Source organism: Mytilus edulis, chromosome 7 (genome assembly GCF_963676685.1).
Source record: "Mytilus edulis chromosome 7, xbMytEdul2.2, whole genome shotgun sequence".
NCBI classification, from domain to species: Eukaryota; Metazoa; Mollusca; class Bivalvia; order Mytilida; family Mytilidae; genus Mytilus; species Mytilus edulis.
This window is the reverse complement of record NC_092350.1, coordinates 67,119,176-67,143,617: the sequence shown is the minus strand read 5'-3', so window position 1 is coordinate 67,143,617 and position 24,442 is coordinate 67,119,176. Positions and strand designations below refer to the sequence as shown.

Genomic DNA, 24,442 nt, shown 5'->3' with positions numbered 1-24,442 from the left:
TTATTATCTTCAAGTTCAGTAATTCTTCAATATTTTTCACGTATGCATAATTAGTGTAAAATAATAGGGGAATCCCTCTATCGAACTACTAATAGCAATCAATAGACCAAAACGTACCTGGATTATTGAGCTATTTTACAAAAACAATTAAAAAAATAAAAATATTGACATTAAAAAGGTTATTTGATAAGTCGAAATATTTGTCAACATAATTTTATAACATCATCTTCGTGTATTACCATCTCATATTAATCAGTTAGTCAAATCTTTAGACTTATATATGTAGGACTCTGAACCGCGATAGTACTCCAAACCGCAAAGGAGTGCGATGATTTGACGCTGAATTGAGTTTTTGATTACGCAGAAGTTAAATGGTGGCATAGTGACGCTATCTTGTGAATAGCTACGCCGAAGTGCGATGGTGGTAGCGCTGAATTACAATGAAATGCAAAAACTACACTTTCAAATCTTTGCATGTCGATGTCGATGTGCTTATTCGAAACAGTTTTGATAAAGTTTTTAAATACATATGGAATAAAAGGGATACTCGAAACCTGTATTGAATATATTGACCCAATATATATTAGATCAGTACCACACTTTGTAACAAATGTATCTTACCAACTATCTTATCTTTTGGCAATTAGACTAATGACCTATATATGAAAGTGATCAAGTCGTCGACAGAAAGAACTCACTCCTAGTGGTCTATTCAAAAACAAATGCAAGTAACACAAACGAGTAACCTTTTAATGTGTTTCTGTTATTTATTTCAATTGTTTATCATCAATTTCCTTATTTCTAGAAACGTTCATGAATTTTCACCAGCACTGTATTGTTTTTTTCAAGAGTAGTTTTTACACTACTTACTAGATATAGAAAGATGTGGTGTGCGTGCCAATGAGACAACCCTCCATCCAAATAACAATTTAAAAAAAGTAAACCATTATAGGTCTATGTACGACCTTCAACACGGAGCCTTGGCTCACACCGAAGCTATAAAGGGCCCCAAAATTACTAGTGTAAAACCATTCAAACGGGAAAACCAACGGTCTAATCTATATAAAATTCAAAAAAAAAAAAAACGAGAAACGAGAAACACGTATAACTTTATGTTATAATGAATGAATAAGCCCCATCACACTCTATACAAATAAAAACATTTATGCGGTAGCTTTCAACAAATGACATTCATAGAAATGTACAGACAGTAAGATGCTCATTTATAACATGTACGAAAACTAATATTCATTACAAATATAACGTCAAATTGATGATAAATTGCTAATGGCAACAATATAAAATTTATGAAAAATTTAAGAAATACAAACAGTCAGTTAACCAAAAATTGGCATACGTTACAAGGGCGTCATTCGACTTCTTGACAACCCATTTCATTTATTATTGCAGAGAGTATGTCCGTTGAATAATAAAGTTCTTTTTTTTTGTTTATGCAATACACACGTGTTTAAGATTTCAATGAATTTAATCTATATATAACTAATGAATTATTCAATGAGTGAATTCGATACCACTAATTGACTAAACTTTTAAGAATTTCTTCTATAGCTACAAAGATGGGGTTGGGCATTTCGGCTGTTCGTATAGAAAAATATTAAAAAAGAAATATAACATTTTTTTTGTACGGCAATGTTATTTATAGAGCAAGTAATGTTCATTACGATTCATTTGCACTAATTCATCATTGGAATATACTTATTCTGAATTGTTATTAATTGAACAAAGTAAATTATATCACAATTTGTTTATCTGTATGTGTGTACTTATATTGATTTTGAATTCTAATTATTTAAAACATTTCTTTAGTATAATGCTATACATTAGTTTATAAGTACCCATGAACCAATAACATCTCAATACTTATTATTGATCTTTAGGCTTGCAAAAACTTGATTTTTTAGCCTGATAATGACGACCTCACACTAAATCCGTTTTATTTCAAATGAATAATATTTTGATCTCTTTCCACGTTAGGAATCATTGCAACACCTCTTTGATGGGTCCGTAGGTGGCCTGTTGCAAGGCTAAGTTCTGTTCCTATCGAACAAACCCTCATTTAGCAGTGGCAGTCCCAATTTCCCAGACCATCATCTCTGATGGTCTCTATTACAAGACCTATCTATCATATTAATTGTTTAATTATTCTCGTCCTGAATATGCATGAAATATTTACCAATAGACGTTAATCAATCAATCAATTAATATTTTTTATCTTGTAGAACATGATTAATTCATAAGTCGAAGGTGGATTTGAAATATATTTCATTAACTGCAAGCACTCGGTATACCGGTGCTTATTGGTTTTGTTGTCTACTGCCTTAATTATTTTGTGTAAGCGATTCCATTATTTTCTGTATAAAACTGCTAGTTGAGCTATTCCGAACTGATGATTACAGTGTGTTCATATGTTAAAGTGTTACACCATCGCTTAGATCGGATGTTGGTAACAAGTTGAGCAGACACAACCAAGTTCAACCTCGTAATATTGAATTTGTCTCAGTCCTAAACAAGGTACCGGAATTCATTGGTTGCAGGCCACGACATACTTATGAAGTGGTGTATAGTACTTATTTGACTTAAACTGGATCTTTATCACCAAGATGAAGAGTGATAACCCTTTGCACTTTGTTCCAATTTAAACAAGTCCGATAAACCGATGTGTTTATGATCTCCCCTGAATTGATTCCCTTTAGTATACACATTTTAAAATGCTTTCATTGAATTTCATAGCATATTTCTATTCGTTTACAAAATACATTTATTTATGTTTTTTATACATTTATTTGTTATGAATCGTTTAAAAATATTATATACAAATACAAAACTTCTTTCATGATTGTATTATGCTTATTTTCTGATTAGAAACCCTCTAATAACTTAAAGATATGGTATTTACCACAAACGAATCTTCTTTTTATCTTAATTTCGGAGTTCATTAGATAATTACACTAGATATAAGAAGATGTGGTATGAGTGTCGCTGAGACAATTCTCTCATCCAAGTCACACTAGGTAAAAATAAACTATTACAGGTCAAAATACGGATCTTTAACACGGATCCTTGGCTCACAACGAATAGCAAGCTATAAAGGGCCCTCAAAATGACGTGTGTAAAACTATTCAAACTGGAAAACTAACGGTTTAATGTAGAATGTTTGTTAAATTCTCTTTTACGAAGATTCAGTCGGGGGGTATGCTGATTTTCATTTAATTTGCATACAAGTAGATACTTGAAAAGATTATTGCATTTGGTCGGACTTTGTTCCGAGTTCATCATCTTATAATCATTTTTTTAACGTTAACAGATGCTGGACTTCATGGGATTACAACCTGGCGTATGGTAAGGCAAGATAGATATGGCCCTAATAATTGTAAGAACATTCCTAATTTCTTATGACACATACCCGTCTGAGATGTTATTCCACCAGCATAAATCACAAAATTGACCTGTAACATAATATTAAGCTGTACAAACCAAAAATAGAATCATTTGGTCAAAGCATTTCCAAACTGAAACTGAAGTGTGATGGACGGACGGATAGTTGGACAGGCAAATTGAATACATTTTAAGTTGATGGTGACTTAAAAAATGATAACAGTCAATTGGTGATCGCTAATACAACTCCTTTGTTGTACTACTATCCCGCAATTGGAATTCAGGATCTCCGAGATAGACAAATATAATAATTATGCTATTACCGGCAAAATTTTCAAATCAAAATTATCAAGCAAAATAATTGTATCAAGTATGAATCATTCCTTACTAATTTAAGCGACGTTCTACATATATCTCATAAGTTCAAGATTCCCATAACAATATATCTTGTTTTGTGTGTGTGTGTGTGTGTGTGTGTGTGTGTGTGTGTGTGTGTGTGTGTGTGTGTGTGTGTGTGCGTTGGGGACTATCCTCCTGAAATCCCCCTCCTCTCCTTTAAGATAGTAAAAAAGTGTCACTTTTTTTTAGGTTGAATCTTCCAAAAAAATGTTTTGCTATTCTAAACGTTTTTCTTTTACCCTTACATGAACAATGATGAATTAGGCCCCTATTTTCTGTATTTGTCTTTGTAACCTTTATGAAAGACTGTGCATTAATCCCGAGATTTGGAATGAAACCACTAAGCTGAGAGTGTCTGCATAAATACAAGATCAATAACAATAACAATTTGAGGACAAATTCAACACATTCTATTTCAATTAACTGCAACGCTATAAACATCGCAGTACATACCAATCTTATTTTTCCTTGTTATTATCAATGCTTTCTAGTAACAAGTTGTAATCATTCATGAAATTCAAACAAGACTTTAGTGTCCCATGTGAAATAAAAGAATAAATGTCCAATGTCTCACTCACTGCACACATTTGATAGATTCAAGGTACAAGGGCAAAAACTAAAATAAACACTGTTATGGCCGCGCAGCAATTTGGGGGGGGGGGGATGTGGAAGGTTTAACCATGTATGCCAGTACATTAATCGGCACAAAGTTGGTAAGTTGGTTTCCATTTTCTAATTTTAGTTTGCCTCAATCAAATCTTATGAAATATGTATACACATATACAAGTTTGAATGTTGTAGGTGTCACTGCTAACTGTATAATTTTCCTTAAATAGCCTGGTTAACTAAAGAAATTTCTAAAAGTTACCATTTGATCTTAGGAGAACCTTTCTGGAGGCCTTTTTATTTAGTCAAACATACAATATTATATTTTATCGATTTTCATGTAGATTGTTTCTTATCTTTTCTGTTATTTTAAAAAAGAAGATATGGTATAATTGTTAATGAGACAACTCTCTACAAGAGACCAACATGACACAGAAATTAACAACTATAGATTATTATACGTACTTTAACAATTAGCAAAGGACATGCCGCATAGTCAGATGTAAAAGGTCCGAAATGACAATGTAAAACAATTCAAACAAGAAAACCTAACGGCCGAATTTTGGTTCTGGGTTTATATCTATTAACATAACCTCCCCTTAGTTTTTCATGAATTTGTGATATGACATTGAGAAGTTATTGAAATTGATTCTTTGAAAAATCGACGGGTGTAATAAGCGCTCGTGGTGCAGCTGTTTATTTTATTTTATGGAATTACACCACTTTCAAAGTCTAAGATCAGCCCCTATAGGTATGGGTACATTTGAACTGTGCATTTTATCTGAGGTAGTTAATGTCACCATAGCATTGCATTATCCTGGTTGTAGCACAGTAATAACAAAGAGATTTTACCTTTGTTATGTGTGAAGTGTTCTTCAAAGACCAAGACTTTATATGTTTTCTTTTGGCCTGTCAATCCATCTGTCAGTCTTTGTTACTTCAGTTTCAGTTTGGAAATGCTTAAACCAAATGTTTCTATTATCGGTTTGTACGCTTATATTTAAAAGTAAGATTTCAAGTTGTGTATCTTGCTAATTGAAATTTGTGATAATAATTGCGCTAGGAAAATTAGAATTTTGCCAAAATTTTATATTTTTTTCCCATTTGTAAAGGACATTATATTGACGGAGCAATACGTTCGAATTTTATACGGACCTTGACAAAAGCTAGAATGTACAATCACTATGAAGTCCATCACCTGTTAATAACATTTTATCAATAATTATAGATTACCAGATTTAAACCAAATGTGGTAAAAAAAAAGTAATATAACAAATATACGGAACACTAAGGATAATTCTAAACAGAAAGTCTCTAAGCAAATGCCAAAATCATAAGCTCAAACGTATCAAACTAATAGATAAAAACTGTCATATATTACTGACCTGGTACAGGCATTTTCATATGTAGAAAATGGTATATCAAACCTGATTTTATATCTAAACCTCTCAACTTTCCTTATAAGGATTTATGAAATATTCAAACAAACACTACCTAACCTCCACTCCTTCCTCACAGTGTATAAATTCAAATGTGTTGAGTCTTCTCAAGGAGCAAAGACAGGACTGAGAGATAAACAGATTAAACATGCAGTTATATTCCCATTAGAAAATTGAAAATTTTTGACATAATTATAAGTATTTTTAACACAAAATCATATTATATATCTAATGATTGACTGTTGTTATGGGTGATAGTTGTTACCATGACAACTTTTGTAATAATACTTAACCGTTGTATTTTAGATTTAGAATATATATAAGCTTATGTGCATTTTCATAAAGGTTTGGAAACAATTGGGAACATGGAATTACCTATACTGCAGAATTCAACAAATAATAACTCTGTTTCCAATGGCAAATACACAATGTACGTTAATATGGTGATACAATTCAAGAGAGCCCCAAACAATATTCTATCTATTTTGGTCAAGTTAGTATTCAAACTTTGTGACTACAACATGTACAATGCTAGCTATGCTTTTTCAATAATAAAAAAAACCACATGGGAAAATTTGATAATTTAACAAAACTCCATGATTCAGAAAAAATGAAAATATGTGTTTTTTTTGTATATTTCTTTGTATATTTTAACAACAAATCTAAAAGTCGGTTTGAACTGCAATCTGAAGGAAATACGCTTATCAGTTTCAAATTAATATTAACTAATTAATATCGATAGGAAATTAATAAAGAATTCAAAAGAGTAAAAAATATATACAGGTCAATGTGCTTGTTTTCGTGATATTAGCCATTGAAATTTTGGCAGGACAATATTCTCTCTTGGCGTTACATAGCTTTATCATTGACAAGTTAACATTCTCAAAAACTATCAAAGAATAATTGAAATTTTATAAGACGTTTACAAATGGCTTATCATTATACATGTAAAAGACTTATAAAAAGATAAGATGGGAGTCAATGCCATTTTGTTAAAGGCATTCAAATAAATAAAACCTGAGGTTTCCGAAAATCTGACAAAAATCCCAAAACAATATAAGCGAACTACTATGTACTTTTAAGGGGCACTAGCTACGAGATATATAAAAAATCTAAAGTTTGATTTTTTTTTGTTGAATCAATAATGAAAGTGAAATAGTGAAATAACAATTCGCTTTTTTTTCAGCCAAAAAATGGTTCAATTTTGTCAAATTACGCTAAGATACATTGATAATTAGTTATTCACTTGCAAGTTAATGAGTCGACCTCCTTAAATCCGTATTCCAGTGAATGTCAATTTAACCCCTCGCTAGAGATTGACAACGCATGCATTATACGTGTTCAGGTTATTTAAAGAAAACAATGACAAAAATGAAAGTGAAACTACGGTAAATCATTTGATTACTAACTCGATGCACATAAAATCATTCTTATACGGTTACAAGCAATGAGAAACATCTGGTTTTAATCTATAAAATAAAATCAAACAGACCTATAAAAATCCAATTGCATGTGTTGGTTTAATCTATTTATATCTTTACTTATGTTTACATCGCTTATATGGTCATCTGAGGTCAAATCGATTGTTAAATAGATGGCGTCTGAACTAAAATACACACGAAACGAACCTATGTATTATCTACCCCATGCTCCGTAAACTGTTTATTTAAGACTTTTGATAGTTTAGATGAATGTTTTACATTGTTATAAATTAAATATCAATTTGAGTCAAATCGGTGACCAATAATTTGACAGCTAGTGCCCCTTTAACTAAGCTCTGAAGCTAAAATCAAGTTATGTCGATGTTATATATGAAATTTCTGAAGAAAAAAACAAAGATTCTCTTTATAACCAGGCTCTCCGACCAAACGTTATCTTTTCAAGAATCTACATGTATGATATCTTTAAAATATAAATCTACAGCCCCCCTTTTTTTATTACCCCAACCCCAATTTTACATTATATATAACATTTGTTGAACCTTATGAAAAGAACAGAACAAACTGTAAGTGAAGCATAGCATGCAGTCATATTCCAATTTGAAAATAAACATCCTCTTTTTTTGTATTTTTTCTATGCATTTTTAGAGTAGATATGTTGCTATTGATAATATGTGTTTCTATGGTAATAAATGAAGTCAACAACACTTGACGATAGTAATTTAAAGTTTTCGTTAGCTTTTATGTATTTTCCTATCGATTATAAAACAATTCAGGACATTTAAGCTCTTTAACTGCGATATTATGCAAATAAAAACTCCGTTTCCAAGGAAAACATCGGTTGCTATGGTGATAAAACTAAAGAAAATCTCACGCATTTTTTTATTCAATTTGGTAAAGAAGTATCCAAACTTCATAACTACAGTGCTAACTATTCTGTACACATTTGTACTTTTCTGAAAAAACACCAGAAAAAAATTGATAATTTCGCAAAAATCCCAATTCAGAAAAGTTGAAAATATACATTTTTTTCCAAATTTTTTAAAAAATTTACAAATTTGGTTGACATGCAATCTTCACTAAAATGAAGCTTAAACCAAGTTGTATCAATCTTACATACCACGCTAATCAGCCAAAAAATAGTGATTCCGTTACCATGGCAACCACTCATATTTTCCCACTCAAATTTTTTTTTTAGCAGTATTCAATATTGCTTCTACTAGGCCAATTATAGATAAATCTGAAACCTTCATGTATCGCACTCTGCCTTGTTCTTGCAAAGAACTGATAAAGTTTTTTTTTGGTGTGTATCAATGGAACATATTGCATATATCTAGCATTAAATATTGCAAAAAAGGGGTGGAAAAGTAACATGTTCCCCAAAATTGGGTTAAAACCAGAATTTTAATGCCGTTTAGTGCTACCTTTTTTGAAACTGTTGACAATAATCGACCAATTGATAAAATAAAAAAAAAGGTGTCCTTTGCATCATTTTTTGGTAAAATTTGTTCACAAACGAGACAATAATTGGCCGGCTAGTACTTTGTATTGATATGGAAATACAGACTGTCATACAGAAAATAGCTCATATAACATATTCTCATATTATCGTGGGATTTTGTCTGATGCTTGGTCCGTTTCTGTGTGTGTTAGTTACATTGTAGTGTTGTTTTGTTGTTCTCCTCTTATATTTATGCGTTTCCGTCAGTTTTAGTTTGTTACCCCGATTTTGTTTTTTGTCCATGGATTTATGAGTTTGAACAGCGGTATACTACTGTTGCCTTTCTTTATACATTTTAAAATCTTGGTGTTCCCAAAAATCCACGATGAAGGCCATTTTTATCTTCCGCTATCCAGAAATGACTTGTTTTGCAAACTAGCTATCATATTTGAAATATCAAACGGGGTAAATATGCAAAACTACACACCTAACTGTGATGTGCTTCCTTAATTGTTAAATATAGCATGGCTGTGTCCAGGCCTTATTTTTTCATGGCAATATTTTTAGCAACTTTTATAGAAATAAAGACAACTCAAACATTATGCAAAGAGCGCAACTATCAAACGCAGGCAATTGGTACAAGTATGTTATCCAATCCCTGACAGGATGTTATAACCACAAACAAATGTTGACGTATAGTTCCCCGTTAACTACCTCTGAGAAGACTCATGCTAGTCAAATGTGTCACGTTCCGTCCTATAAATGACCAGCGAGTAAATGTAGATAAAAAAACCCTCTCTTGGTCAAGCCGTCTAGGTATTCTAAAATTAATATCATTCCGGAATTAAACAGTTAGCCGCCACATATTGGTACACAAACACCGTGATGTACTTAACAACACAACCAGAATTTGCTTCAAGCAACTTCACAGTATGCGATGGTTGGAGTGAGGTATGACGAATGAAACCTACGTCAAGCATTCGATAATTTTTTAAAAGGAATAGACATGTTTTGTATAATAATGCAAATTTGATTGACATCAACCACAGAAATTGTCTAGCAAATATCATGTATATTTTTATTCGGAATAAACGTGACTTTAAATCAGTTTTGCCTGAAACCAAATGCTACCTTTTCTTAACTTCATTTCCCAATTCATCTTTTTGGATAGTATAAACTTTTATGACATCCTGAACATAAACTATACATTATGAGTTATTGTTTTGATGTTTCTGTTAATACACAAGCGTTTCAGCTTAGATAGTCTGAGCATCACTTAACTCCTCATGTCGATGCAAAGCAGATAACAACCCTTACAAAACAACAAATATAAGATACAGATCCAATAGTAAATGCAGTTTCTGAAAGCTGCTTTAAATTATATTATAACTAATAAAAACTGAAGTTTTTAAGACTTTTAAAATATTTATCAGTACGCATCCAACATCAAATGTATTAACTGTAAAGATGTAATTAACGCTCACAGACAAACGTGATTTGTTATTTTAAGATTTTCCTTTGAAATGCAGGCGGGTAATTAAAATATTGACGTGTTTTTTTTACATGTCAAACAAACTATATTAATAATGTGTTGTTTTCATACTTTTTAAGATTAAATTTTATCCGACTACAAATTTTTACATGTAGCAAGTATTTCAATAATGAAATGGGCACTTTTGAGAGGATCCATTATTTTAATGTCTTAAGCATGTTAAGTCTCAACATTAAATTATCAAATGTAAATATTAATCTAACATGTTTAATATAAACAAGACACCAACAAATACTTTTCAACGTACAAGTGGTGCTTGTAAATGTATGCATGGGTAGAGTTTTAACATTTAAACTAAAACTTGTGCTATGAGTAACGTATCACACATTTTTCCATAATAGTTTAAGGTATAGTATCCTACCAAAGTTGTAAAAAGGAGTAATCAACCGTGACGATCTCAAAATAAAACGGATCAAATTAAGTCATTTCGCCTTTAACATTTTTTCAAGGAACATATGAATATTATGCCATAATAAATTATTGCGTTTATGGGTAACAAGTAAAACTGTCGAAAATACAAACGATATTTCTTTCATAACCACACCCGTATGCTATATATATTTATATATACAATGTGTTGGTATGATTAAAAATTATAAGACAAAAGCCTACAAAAAAGGTACAAAGGTAACTATCGTAAGTTACCATTAAAGAAATATTTATAGTGCTTTGGCATAGTATAATGAAAATTAATGCATGAAACGCCTTACCTTTTTTAAGCGTATTCCGACATTATTCGTCCTTGACGATACATGTCAATATAACATATAAAGGATAACAAAAGAAACAAAAACGAAAATTGCGATGGAATTATATAATTACTGTTTACTTCATACGAACATTATAAATACAATCATGTATAAATTATGTAATGTGTTTATAATTTACATTTCATTTGAATTACACTTGATCATATTGATCTGAATCTTATTACTTTACTATCCCAATCAGTGGCCTCATTTACGTTATAGATTTTAACATGTCTATTTTAAGAAAAAAAGGTAAAAAAAAAATCAAACTGCCATATGAAACCAGTTATCAAAGGTATAAGGATTATAATTTAGTACGCCAGACGCGCGTTTCGTCTACATAAGACTCATCAGTGACGCTAATATCAAAATATTCATGAAGCGAAACAAGTACGAAGTTAAAGAGCATTGAGGATCCCAAATTCCAAAAAGTTGTGCCAAATACGGCTAAGGTAATCTATGACTGGGATAAGAAAATCCTAAGTTTTTCGTAAAAATTCAAAGTTTTGTAAACAGGAAATTCATAAAAATAACCAAATTATTGATATTCATGTCAACACCGAAGTGTTGACTACTGGGCTGGTGATACCGTCGGGGACGAAACGTCCACCAGCAGTGGCAACAAAATTGTAAACAACGAAAAGAAGTAATAAAATAATTTTAATAGATATAGGAAGATGTATTTTATTCTCATTTCATATTTGCATAAGTGACGGAAAACATTGGTGTAATGAACTGTTGATATCGAAAACCATTCTATTTATTAGTAGAATAATGTAGTCCGTATATTGAGAAACAAGACTTAAAAAGCAATACGTGGCGTTGATAAGATATTTATATTTCATTGGAATCACTAGTAAATCAGTATTGATTAAACATATGATTTTGACATGAACCGCTATCCAAAAGATTAAATTATAATGTAATTTTCGAGCTGGTAGTAAACTTACAGATTAATCAAATTTGGTAATCTTGAGATTAATTTTCTTGCATTCTATTAAGACCTGTTTATAGTGATCAATAGCTGTTACGTCCCTGTATACACCATCATCATACCAAATGTCTATACAGCTACTGAAGTGTACTGAATTGACAATAGGGAAAAATGATCTGAACAGAGCGTAATCTACCGCTGCACAGTAGATTAGTTTTAATATTTACGGATAGACCAAAAATGACAAACTAACTTATTGTTTAGACTTTTCAGATTTAGATAAAGTAAAATTACAACTCAAATCTTTAATTCATTTCCTGGAGGAAGCAAGTAAGCGGATGTTTTCCCCGTAAAATAATAATAAAAAAAGACACATAATAGTAATGCTGAAACTGGACTTCCACCTTTTAAAATCTTGATCCTTCCAAAAGCGCACAGAAAAGCCCTGCATGACTGCTGAAACGCCGTTCTATATTCCATCAATAAATCCAAGTTTTGATTTACCGCTAAAATGTTATCGGTCAAGCGATACAAACGAGATTAATGCAGGCAATTGCTGCATTTTCTTCTGTTTTTTTGAAGATGTGAGCTGTTAAAACATGAACATGTTATTTGTATATATAAACTATTTTGTAACAAATGACGATTTTTTTATTGAATCATCCGGCTATAATTATATTTTTTTTTCATATGATGTAATTTTGTTCGCTTTAAAACAAAGTCATGTTCTCAATAAAAAAAAGAGCACGATGTGTGCGTGATTGACGCCGTAGTTGAAATTGCAATGTAACTTGTATTCTGAATACCAACGGAGACCTAAATGGACAGGCATGTTGGTTTTGTTCCTTTAATAAAGTTACATGTCTCTGTTTGTTTTTAGTCGTTAAACACTTGATTTGTTATAATATATGTTTTACATTGTTCAAACGCAAATCTCTGCTTCAAGTCTGTCAACATTTTACAATTCGTTATCGGTTTGTAAAACAGCGATTGTTTGCAACTATCTTAAGTCAGGAACCTGATGTTCAGTAGTTGTCGTGTTGATGTGGTTCATGAGCTTTTCTCGTTTCTCGTTGTTTTATATAGATTAGACCGTTGGTTTTCCCGTTCGGATGGTTTTTACACTAGTAATTTGTTGGGGCCCTTGATAGATTGCTGTTCGGTGTGAGACAATGTTCCGTGTTTGAGACCGTACCTTGACCTATAATGGTTTTCTTTTATACATTTTGACTTCGATGAAGACTTGTCTCATTGGCACTCATACTACATCGTTTGATTAAAAAGATTCACACCTACTCATCGACAAATACTAATACTCATTAAACATGTCATTTCTTTTGAAGTTTTTTACTCAATATGTTTCTTAACGTTTCTAGCCGACTACTCGATACAGCTGAATCTGTTAGATACATAACATGTATTGTAAGATCGAGGAAGCAACATGATAGCATTTAAATCATGTGTGGTCGTAAGCAATTTAAGAAGTTTGCTTTTTAAAATAAAAGTCATAACATTATACGTAACGGATCTATTTTCAAATATTGCATGATTGCCAGGCTTTTTAATAAGGAAACACGATTTCTAGACTATGAAATAAAGTAAATTATAAAGCACAAAAAATACATTGAACTAGACTGTAAGGGATTTCATTTTAATTGTGTGCTTTTTAGAGAGATGATGGGTGGCCACTTTCAACTTGTTCAATGCAGGTTTGTTTCACATTGCATTTATCTGATTTTCACTGCTGTCTCTTAGTTTTCTCAGACCTTTTTAAATCTCCCGAATTAGGCACTGTGTATATATCAATTACTGATGTTAATTCATTTAAAAATAGAAACATGCAAAATGACAGAATGAAATGAAATTAGAAATATTAGAAGTCCTCTTCACTTCCTTCCAATGACCCGCATGTTTCAGATAAAAAAATTCCTCTGGATCATTCAGTGATTTCATATACATCAGTATGCATCTAGTGTATGGTAAAATGTTTTCATTACATTCACTTAACATACGCTTGATGAAAGTTCATTTTTTTTTACATAATAATATATTTTGTCATTTATTTTGAATATGATATATTTCCATTTGAATAATTACAGTTATAATCTAGATTTCATTTGCCAGCATTGCCTTTTTCCTACTCTTTCTGTAATAATCCTCATAGTTAAACAACCAAGACATTTGAAAGAAATATCCTTAAAACATAAACAGCATAATACAATGCATTTAACCTTAATTAAAATGTGAATTAGGCATCGCATGTGCCTAAATTTTGTATATGGAATAACACGAGTTATCATGAAAACTAGTCTACTAGTTTCGAAAAAAAGTGAATCAATCTAGTTGTATTTAAAATCACTCGAAAAAAATGGCAAAATTCATTCGAAAAAATACGATCCCAGACGGGAAGTATTCCAACCGTGATCACATTGAATTGGAATTATAAAACGTATTTGTGTCCATTCAAAACAATCCTATCTGGTTTTTAAATATCATTTTGTAAACTCAGTATCGCTTCCCTGCACATAACGTTCTTTCAGTAAAACTATTTATTGAATATCATCGTTTGTCAATCGGCCAACCTATTGTAGACAATTTTGTTTAATAATGTGTAACGAAAACCCAAACACATCTGGTCGGCAAGCTATGTACATTTCCGATTAAAAATATTACTAACGTGTCAAATTTACCCCTTAAAAAACTTTGAGATTAATCAATCTCTAATTTTCAGTACAATTTATTTCCACCAAACAATACAAACCGATGACTTTTCTGTTTACTATTTCCTGTGCATGAACCTGTAGAATTAATTTGCATATATACTATTTTTGGTTGCAGGTTTTAATAATTAATTTTACAATGTTACAGTCAATGTTTTTGAAAATGTGTTTATTGAATCCAATCCTTTTTTTAAATTTTTTACAATGTGTATTTAGAAGCAAAACGAGAAATATAGAAACAGAAATGAATAATGAAAATTGCTTTGTTTGTCACGTACCTGATATAATTGATATCATTAAGAATAGATAGAAAGAATATCTCATTTTTTAATAAAAAACACTTTTGCATCCAAATACCACGGATATTAAAGATTCAAATGCTCCATAAATAAGATAAATGAAAGCATTGTTTTCCCCTTTCATCATTCAGTATTTACTGTTTGATTTTTGTATATTTTTGTAATAATTCGAACAAACTAACTTAAGCGAAGTACGGTATATCTATTTAAAGTGACTTGAACCTAAGATCTTCAATTTACAAGATTATTATTTGATTCGCTTCATCTTTAATTTAGTGAATTACACTGTAGTCAATAGTGTATTGCATATAATTATTATCAGACGAGGGAAATAACTGTTGACAAATGTAAGATGATAAAACTCGTAATTGATCATTTTAACTAATTTCGAGAAGCATAGAAATGCATTTTATTCCGACTGGTCTGAAGAAATCAGATAAAGTGAGTAGTTGAATTAGTCTGTATAGTTCTGAATCATATGTTGCAAAATGTGTATGTATAGCTCCTAGGTTAAAGTCAGCTCATTGTAAACCTATGATTCGGAACAACTCAGGAAATGAATATCGTTAGTTTGTTTCACACTAAGTTTTCGTGTTTAGATAACGACAGTCATATTACTCAATCAATTACTCAATCAATAGTCATCTTTTTAGATTCAATTGTTCGTTCTAAGAGGTCACAATCTATTATATTGTTCATTGCAATTTTACTATGAGATCAAGAAAGTACACATTACAGACAATACCTTACATATACATTTTGGGGTTTTAATAAAGTTTAAATATCTACAAAAGATTTATAGACGTGAAATAAACTTAAACATATTAGACGTTATATGTAAATACAGTTTTCTAATCTGGAGAAAGGTAGACATCTTTTGGTCGTTTTTTTTTAAACAAATACCGTTATCATTTATCAGAAAAAAAAAATTATTTTGCCATAAAAAGAGACAAGATTGTTAGGCGATTATGATTGCCATACAGAAGAAGATAGACGATTTCAAATTGATGACATATTTCAATCTATGCCTATAAAACATATTTAAGAAGTGTTACTGCACCTGGAAAATTTGATGTAATGACAGTTTTCATATACAGAGAATAGTCATTTATTCAATCTTTGGCTATTTTGCCATAAAAAGAGACAAGATTGTTAGGCGATTATGATTGCCATACAGAAGAAGATAGACGATTTCAAATTGATGACATATTTCAATCTATGCCTATAAAACATATTTAAGAAGTATTACTGCACCTGGAAAATTTTAAGTAATGTGAGTTTTGATATACAGAGAAATGTCATTTGTACAAACTCTCCATATAAAAACTTTGCGTTAGTATATTTTTTGTGACAGGTACGTAGTTTGTTTTTTCTCAATGTTTTCCTAACTTTATTGCAAATTATTGGAACTTGATCATAAACGTAACCGTATACTGTTAAAGTATATTTGGTTTCGCTCAGACGAATATTTTGGACCTTATATAGTTAAGCGGTGACATCGGTGTTCCTTTGTTGGAGATGTCCATTGTGTCTGTGTATGTATGTCCTTTTCCTTTTAACCTCCTATCTAAATCTATTGACACTGTCTTCTCGTCTCGTTTGTTTTAACCCATAATCATGTTCAAAGTGTCCTTCAGAAAATCAGGTGCAAATAACAATACATATTTATATCCGCTTGTCTTAATATTTTGTTTTTGATGTCAGATTTTTGTCTCTACCGAAACATGTCATCTACACGCGACGGAAAAGAAATAATAGCGCATTTGGATGCAAATCAACGAGAAGAAATTGTAATGACATTTACAACTGAAATACTTATTTCCAAATTGTCTTGGTAGCAGGCCACCACCCTTCACAAAAACAAAATCATGCAGAACCTGAATACTGTGAACAACTACATTGTCTTAACTTTTCTAATTATACTTAAAGATCTTTATAATTTAGAGAAGTGTATAGCAGTAAGAAACAACAAACTTGAAAGTTTGAACAAATTGTGGTTTCAATTTACTCATGTGTTCGATTGTAATTTAAGTCCTATTATAGTTCATATGTAAAAAAAAAAAACAAAAAAAAAACATGATAGAATGTTAATATTAATCACAACATTATATTTATTTTCAATTTCCTTTTTGTATGTTTTCATTTTTTTTATTTTTTTCATTATTTTAAAATTTGTTAGTTTCACTTATTTTTCCTCAATATTTCCATTCTTAGAAAAACTTTAAAACTTAGAATTTCTGTATGTTTGTAAAATAAATATTCAAATATCATCATACATTTATTTGTGGTCCTTTTTTGTAACATTTATTATGTTATTTATTAAAATGCAAATAAAAATGAGGTATTATATTATATTAACTACAGTAATATTATGTCTTGTAAAATGAACTGAAAAACAACCCGGAAAAAATTAGAAAAAAGAAAAATAATGACAATAATAATAATAATAATAATAATAATAATAATAATAATAATAATAATAATAATAATAATAATAATTACAATCCAGCTGTTCTGAGAACAATTGAGGGTTTTTCCACATCAATTTTCAAAATTATAGAAAAGAAGCTAGTTCCTGTTTACTCACAGTTGAAATTGGCATCAAATCATAAGTTTCTTTATACTGATGCGAAGAATAAGTGGCTATAATATACTTGAAATACGGCATATAATGTGCTACTTCCGTTGAAGTAAGTGACACTTTTGATGATAGCTTATGTCACTCTGATTCAAAAAATATATAGGTTCTATAAACTTTTGCCTGTAAATTAGGAGATAATTGGCCACTTCTGGTTTTTCGAAAGTCACTTCTTGTCTTTAGTAATAAGTAAACGTATTTGAATTACAAAACATATGGATTCCGAGTACTTATTAATGAAAGAAGTGCAAAATGGCTATTTCCGGTTTTTTCCAGGTCATATGTCACCCAACTTTTTGAAGAAGGTCATACGGCTTTATAATGAACCAGGTTGAAGTAATAATCAATTAACCACACAATTATACATTTCGTGGACACTAACATGACTAAGTCCCTTAAAATGTCATTTAAGTTTTTCAGACCAAATGTAACATATCTTTCTTTACAAAAAAGCAATCATTTCATTTATATATATCTTTAAAAGTGTTAAAACCAGGTTTGAACTTGACCCTGACGTTTGACCTTGACCTCTATGTTAGATAGTATATGCCTGAAAAAACCCATTCCAGTGATATACGGTCAACGGTTTATGAGTTAAAACAAGACACCGACAAATTTGTTGTGTAAACTTTAAGGTAGATAATACCTAATAAATTTCTTGGAATCGCTTCGATACAAATTAGACAAAAACTGGATGTAACCAGTGTTTTCCATTCGGCATTTAAGCTGGGTGTGCCAACCACCTTCTTTTGAAAGCCGACCAGCTTTTGATTTTAGGAGGTGGTCGGCTTTTTTTTCAAAATCCGAATTTTTTTCGGTTCCGTACCGTTAAAATTTGAATACTAATCCCGCCTTGTTTTCATTGACAAAGATGGCGTCCAATCGTCAAATTTCAATGTTTTCATTAATCAATCGGGGGGAAGAAAGGAAGATGACGATAATGATAAAGAAAATACTAGACCAAATAAGTTAAATAAAATTGATAGTAATGTTGAAGTTGTGGAAATTGAACAAAAATCAACCAAACAACGGAAAAGACACGCAAGTGAAGACAAATATGAGCAAGACTTCAAATGACTTATAGTCACAGAGGAAGGATACTACTGTTCTGTGTGCCAAAAATACGGCACAAAAGCAAGAAACAGAACAGAAACCTAGATCGAAAGGCCTTAAATCCATGCTGATGCATAAAATTGTAAATGAAAGAGGAGATAAAAGAGATAAATTTTTGAAAAAATCAAATCAAAGAATATTTGACAATTAATATGACTACTTCTATTTATGTTTGTTCAACTCCATAAAATGTGAATATAATACTAATCTTTATTTCTGTGACCCCCACGTGCACCCACAGTAAATTAAAAAAGGTTGGACATTTAAAAAAAAAACCACCCGGTTGCAAGTTATTTTTTTAAAACACCCACCTTACCTTAGTGAAAAAAGGAAAACACTGGTAACGAACAATTTTTAAAAATAATTTTGTCAATATGTTTTTTTTTACGAACGGGATAACACATGCTAAACAGTGAATATGAAGATAACTCTTACAAAAAATATGGTTCGGCTTAACAGGGTGAAATTTGAAAGCGCATAAACTACAAGTTTTGAACCCATATACAGATATAAAGACATTACTGGTACTGAGAATCTTTTTCTTCTGAAGATTCTTCATGTCACTGCTTAAAATTTAAAAACATTATCGTTTGAGACTATATTTAAAATATTTAAAATATTTAATTTTTGTAATAAAATCAGTTTTACGGAAAAAAGGATGATAATTATCAGTTAGCTGTTGAATTGAAATAAGGACATTTATAATATCTTTTTTTATCATATATTTGGAAAATAATATATATATCTTGTTTATCATTGGTCTGCATATATTACAATAAATGCTTTAAAGTCTCCTTTGGAGAAAATCATTTGTTTACATCAGACTGCATTCATAGAATTCAATAATCAAATAGTATACATATTTTAAGACAAAAACATAACTGCTTGAAATGTTTTTAGATAATTTTAAGAATGTAACATTTGAGAATGGCACTCATACCACATCTTCATTTATCTATATATGATTGAAGACACATATAGGCCGAGTTGAGATTGTTACATTTTGATTAACATACAAATGCATAATCAGAATAATGAAGAATAATAAGTCTTTTACTATTTTTGCAGAATATTTAGACAAAACATAAACAAATCCAGACGTAAATTCATTACTTTATCATTTAAGAGGGTGTTCATTGAAAAACCAGGCAGTGGATGGCATATGACATATTTTGTTTTCAAGTTTTTTTCATCTATTTCATTTCACAAATTCATTATTTCTCCAAGTTAAATTTTGTTTTTTAATAACTTCAACAAATAAAAGGAAAACAAATACATAGAAAGCACTGAAAATTCATTGAAAAGGGGAGATAACTCTTCATTTTATACAAAATTTTGTTGCATTGTTAGTGAATTTTAAAATCATTTTCTGAGCCATCCACTGCTGATTTTAAAATATCTTTGACATATATGTCCTTTGTATGATATAAACATTGCATTGGAACCAAAAATTCAGTGGGATAACAATTATGTTGTGCCACCCATATCATAGGGTTGCCTGATATTTATTTGTTTTGCACTAACTACTTTCTTTTCATACTACGTAAATATACAAGTTATAGTTCAAATACAACGGTTTTAACCTATATTCTGTATTGAATTTCTCCTGGGTCAAATCGAATAGCGAAGAGCCAATAAGAGACGACGGATTAACGAGAAGTACAGAAGTATTTCCATAATCTGCCATGTACTGTGAAATGCTTAAAGGAGAGGTCAACGAAAGTGGAAAACAAAACCTGCTTCTTTTTTGTTGGTAATTTAATGTGCATGTCTGGAATAAGTGGCATGATTGAAACCCGATTTCTACTTGTAACATAATTATAAAATATTTTTATAACAAAAATTGTTAATTCTACAAATATGCATCATATTATTGAAACAGTACTTCGGTAAAAGAAAATTCGATAAATAATGAATAAGCAAGGCAAAAAAGATTGAAAATCATGAGAAATTAATACTTTTCAGACATGATTGCAACAATAAGCGCTGACCAACCAGAAAACGGATAACAACCTTGCCCTTCGCCTGTAGTATCATCATACCGTTCATATATGTAACCTTTTTTGTAGTACTGGTTGATTACATTGGACACGATATTTGTCCTTAGTCTACAATAAATATCAAGCGCAAGTTTTTGGTTTTTTCCGTGAACATTAGAGTAATAATGCAGACCTCTCAATACGAGATAATTCATATTAATCCATATTGAGCCTCGCCAATATGGTGGATCGTTAATTGTATTATATTTTCCATAAAAGGGAGAATCATGTGAGAGGGATCTTAAACCAAATGATGTCCAAAGTCGATTTGTTTTGGTAAGATCAGAAAGAATTTCAAATAACCGAGTTGTATGTGGGTCGATAATTTTTAGCATAAGTGGAAACAGACTGACATATCCATATGCGTTTATAAACTGAAATTTAGGTTCCTCTAATATTACTCTGGATTTGCTCGTTCTATTAAGTGTAATGTTGTCTGCATGAAATCCGTAATCGCTATAAATTCTTTCCTTTGTTGAATAATGATACTTGTCAAGTAATTCGTTATCTATCAATGCTTGATTAGTTGCTTCATATTCATGCCAGTCTTCTTTGATTTTTTTTGCAATATACGTCAATACGTCAGTTGCGAGAGCTATCCAACATCTTATATCAAGGTGACGTTCTTTCAAATTTGGATGTGACGCTCGAGGAAAATCATCTAACCCTGATGAAGGTGTTCTTGGGTTTACTTCCGTTGTTATTTTGTTATCTCTGCCTCTCCAATAGTAGGTAAAAGATTCACTGCCAACTTGTGTTCTATTTATCCACATAAACCAGACTTTTAATCTTGGAAATATTTTTTTCAGAAAATTCTTATCTGCCAATCCGTTTTCGATCATATGCTGGAGCGTTAAAAATATCGTCGGTGGATTGGCGTGTTCATTGTCTTGTACTATAAATTCTTTAGGGACCCTTTCTTTCGCCTCTTCTCCTAATATTTGTTCTCTTGGTATCCATCCTTCAATATTTTGTAAATCTAACCAGTGGCATATGATGTCTTCGGAAATTTCATTATTCCATAGACTTATCAAAAGGTTATCAAAACCAACATTCCACAAAAAACCTCTCGGAAAAAATGATCTTGATGGTATGGATGTATACAGTCCAGTACTCCAGTATTTTACTGGTTCCTCCTTGTATTTAGATTTCACAAGAGACGAACCGTAAAAGTAACTAATTTCGCCAAGCAAGTTACTAATGGCTGCCTTTGCAAAAGCAATTTCATTCTCATTATATCCTTTTTTATCCAACTGAAACACTTGACCGAACCGTTTTTCGAATTTATTTGAATATTTGTTCAGTTCTTTTGTGAAAACATCATTTTGCAATTTGTTAGGACTGTTACGAAAACTACCAGATTTGTATATAATTTCGAATTGAATGGGCAGCATAGCAGTTATCTGGCAAACTATAACTGTTGGCCTAAATGCATCGCTTAAATTGTACTTCCCATTCAAAGAGCTGTATTTATGGGTAATATTCCAGTCAACATAAAACATGTTTTTAGAAATCAAATTTGTTATGTCAGTTAATTCAACTGTGTCTTTGATTAAGTAGCTGTATTTTACTTTAGGAGAATGAGACGCTTCTGGAAACTTTAATCGAAAATCTCCAAGTTCTTTAATATAGCCATCAATCATTACAATTCGATTTCTTTTTAGCTTTGGCATAATGTGACCGTCCTTGTCTAGTGCTAAATACGTAAAAAATGATACCATTATTCCACTTTTTCCCTGTAATTAAAAACAAAATATACATCACTCATCAACAATTCCATTTATCCTAAGTATAAGTCAGTATTACACTTTATTTTCACTCGAGAAATGAATCCGATATTGGCAAAAAATCACTATCCCAAGAAGACACTTTACCTACAGTTGTGATTTAATTCATGCACGAATACATTTGTGAAAAAAATTGGCAGTTTAACAAATGAATAATCAATTCAAATATGTGCACACTTATTGACACTGTTCGAAAAATAGCGTATGGTATTTAAGCTATCTAACTTGATGTGTAATCAGACTATGACATTGGTTGAGTGCTTATCAAGGTAAAATGTAAATATGTGGCTTGTCTGCCGACAAGAAGGGCTTCGTGATGTTTCGTTCTTCGTCTCAAAATAAGAATGTTAATTTTGGGTGCAATCTTTTCCTATCTGTAAATTAATTTTATAACTAAAAGCATTCCGTCATTTTACGGATACATATATTGACAAAACACTTACCGTTGATACGGCTGAAACTCTGGCCGACCAGTCACCTCCATGTCTCCCACCTGAGCGTTTAACGAACGAAGTAGTCAGATTAAAATTCTTTTCGTATATTTCTTGGATACCGAAATTCATACCATCATGTTTTACCCAGCCATATTTGAGAATATCATCTGCCTTATTACACCAGTGTCGACCTTTGTTGTTTAATCTAGTGATTTCTGTCCACATTAGACCAATAACGGGTGATTTTGGTGACCTAGTTTTAAATCCAAAATACAAATTAGCACGATATGTCCCCCAAAACATTTTGTGAGGGAACGTTTCCGACAGGCTCGTTTGAGGTATATCTTCCTGACTTCCTAAACTAGATGCTACTAGTGTTGATATATTTAACGGTGAAACTGTTTTATTTAGAAGGTATTGGTTGTTGACATCAGTGTCTCCATCATAGTAGAGACCTACTATTACACAGAAAACTATAGAAACTATAGGAAAAATGATCCATAAATAAATCCTAAAACTTCCTCTGTCAATGTCCGATGATTTGAATATATCATCTTCAGAGTCACTTCCATTGTCAGATTTCTCCGTACCCGGTTTTAAACCAGATTTTGTTGAGGAAATTTGCATGTCTGTCAAGTTTTATGATGTATATTATAACTGTTTTAGTTTTTCACCCAAAGGTATCCAATGGTGAATATGGATTACATGGATTAATAATCATCTAAAAATAAATCCGGGAAGTGTTTCACATTTATAATTATTCTTAGTCGGTATATTTATAGAAAAACCAGTACATTAAGGAAAATGAAATAAGTATTTTACATTTAAAAAAAATTGTATTCTAATTAATATCAGTCAGAATGTATTTTTTGCATCCTTTATTTTTTACTCCGCAGTTTACATTTTCTGTTTATAAATTATTATTTTTTTTTACATTACAGGTTCAAACGCTCAAATGTGCCTATAATTACTATTAAGGAGGTATACATGGTATAGGTGCCTACAATTCAAATGAAAGATCTAGAGTTTCTCATACTTTGAAAAGTTGATTCCTCCAATATGTATATTGAAACTATATTTGAAAATAAGGAGAAGGGGTCACCGGCTAAATAAGATAGTTTTCTCAAAAGTAACAACATTCTACCCATAGTTTTTTTCATCTTTTTATTTTGGCATCTCTCATGCAATAGTAGTACTTTTCCAACCTTAATTTATATGTTGTATCTAAATATAAATTGTAACATTTGATAGTGACTTGAAAGGGGAGCATATACAATCAGATAACGAAGAAGACACATCGAATCAGCAGAATATCATTGGGCTACATTGCTATTACAAGAAAAGTAAGGTTTGTTATTTTCTATTTTAAAAGTAAATAATGTTCAACTTTTGTGAAATGGAAAAAAAAACTGAATAAAGGCAATCACTATTAATTAATACACATTAAATATCGTGAT

General features: G+C 31.0%; 1 protein-coding gene across 1 annotated transcript; it reads right to left on the bottom strand.

The window, feature by feature from the left end:
• Nucleotides 1–19,408: 19,408 nt before the first annotated feature.
• LOC139482033 (mannosyl-oligosaccharide glucosidase-like) lies at nt 19,409–23,671 on the bottom strand. Its single transcript, XM_071265673.1, has 2 exons — nt 22,995–23,671; nt 19,409–22,500 (listed from the first exon to the last, which is right to left on the bottom strand). Exons 1-2 carry the CDS (start codon nt 23,610–23,612, stop codon nt 20,677–20,679), a joined length of 2,442 nt encoding a protein of 813 aa, XP_071121774.1. The 5' UTR covers nt 23,613–23,671; the 3' UTR covers nt 19,409–20,676.
• Nucleotides 23,672–24,442: the final 771 nt, after the last annotated feature.